Source organism: Acanthisitta chloris, unplaced genomic scaffold (genome assembly GCF_000695815.1).
Source record: "Acanthisitta chloris isolate BGI_N310 unplaced genomic scaffold, ASM69581v1 scaffold13022, whole genome shotgun sequence".
Taxonomy (NCBI): domain Eukaryota; kingdom Metazoa; phylum Chordata; class Aves; order Passeriformes; family Acanthisittidae; genus Acanthisitta; species Acanthisitta chloris.
In genome coordinates, this window is record NW_008659975.1 from 15,808 (window position 1) to 16,768 (window position 961).

General features: G+C 57.5%; 1 protein-coding gene across 1 annotated transcript in view; it reads right to left on the reverse strand.

Annotated features, from left to right (window-relative positions):
* EFR3B (EFR3 homolog B (S. cerevisiae)) overlaps positions 1–961 on the reverse strand; it is a gene marked incomplete at its 5' end in the record, with an annotated part of 26,378 nt that overhangs the window by 9,008 nt on the left and 16,409 nt on the right. Inside the window, one exon of the mRNA XM_009069631.1 lies at positions 260–371. Coding sequence (XP_009067879.1) covers positions 260–371 — 112 coding nt within the window. The remainder of the gene's footprint in view (positions 1–259; positions 372–961) is intronic.

Below are 961 nucleotides of genomic sequence, written 5' to 3' on the forward strand. Positions count from 1 at the left end.
CCCGACCCCACCCAACTGGGCCTGCAACACTCCCAGGGATGAGGCAGCCACAAGGATCACACCTCATTCAGCTTTTCTTGCTCTTCACTGGAAGCTCTCCATGCTCAGCCTTCCCAGTAATGTCCCCACATCCCACTCTGTCTCCAAAGAGCACTTCAAGGTGGGAATGGTTGCAGGAGCTCCATGTCCAAAGCCTTCCCCCCACCCAGGGGAGCAGGGAGGTGGGAGAAGGAGCAGGGATGAAGACATCCAATCTCACCCATCTCTGCCAGGCTCGAGGGAATGCTGTGAGGAAGGCAGTGGCACCTTGTTCATGATGAAGACCATCACCTCTGACTGCTGGTAGGTAGGCAACGTGCTGGAGAAGGACCCTGTGGGGACAAGAGTGAGGTGGCAGTGGGCAAGGCACCCAGTGTGTTCACATATCCTGCTCCAGGCTGGATGCTGGACACCCACTGCCAGGCTGGAATAGGACACTCCTGCCTGGATCACCACCCGCAGCAGCTTCACCTTCAGGGTGAGTCAAGACCCACTAAGACACCTGCCAGGTGGGACATCCCAGCTAGGAGATTCCAAACCCAGTTCCTATCCCTTCATATTCTGGGGCTGGTACATCCCTGGCTGCAGCAGGTTGATTCCTGCCCTCCTTCCCTCCACTCCTTCCTTTCCTCAGGGTTTCCAACCCAAGGAGAAACAGGACTGGGCCTGGATCCCCATCCAGAGCAGCTTCACCTTCAGGGTGACTCCAGCTGGGAGGTTCTAACCCCTGTCCCACCCCTTCCTATTTTGAGGCTGGCAGGCTGCATCAGGCTGATTCCTGCCCTCTTCCCTCCCCGAGTGTTTCCAACCCAAGGAAAGCAGGACTGTGCCTGGATCCCCACATACAGGCAGCTTCACCTTCAGGGTGACTCCAAAACACCTCCCAGGTGGGGCATTCCCAGCTGGGAGATTCCAACCCCTG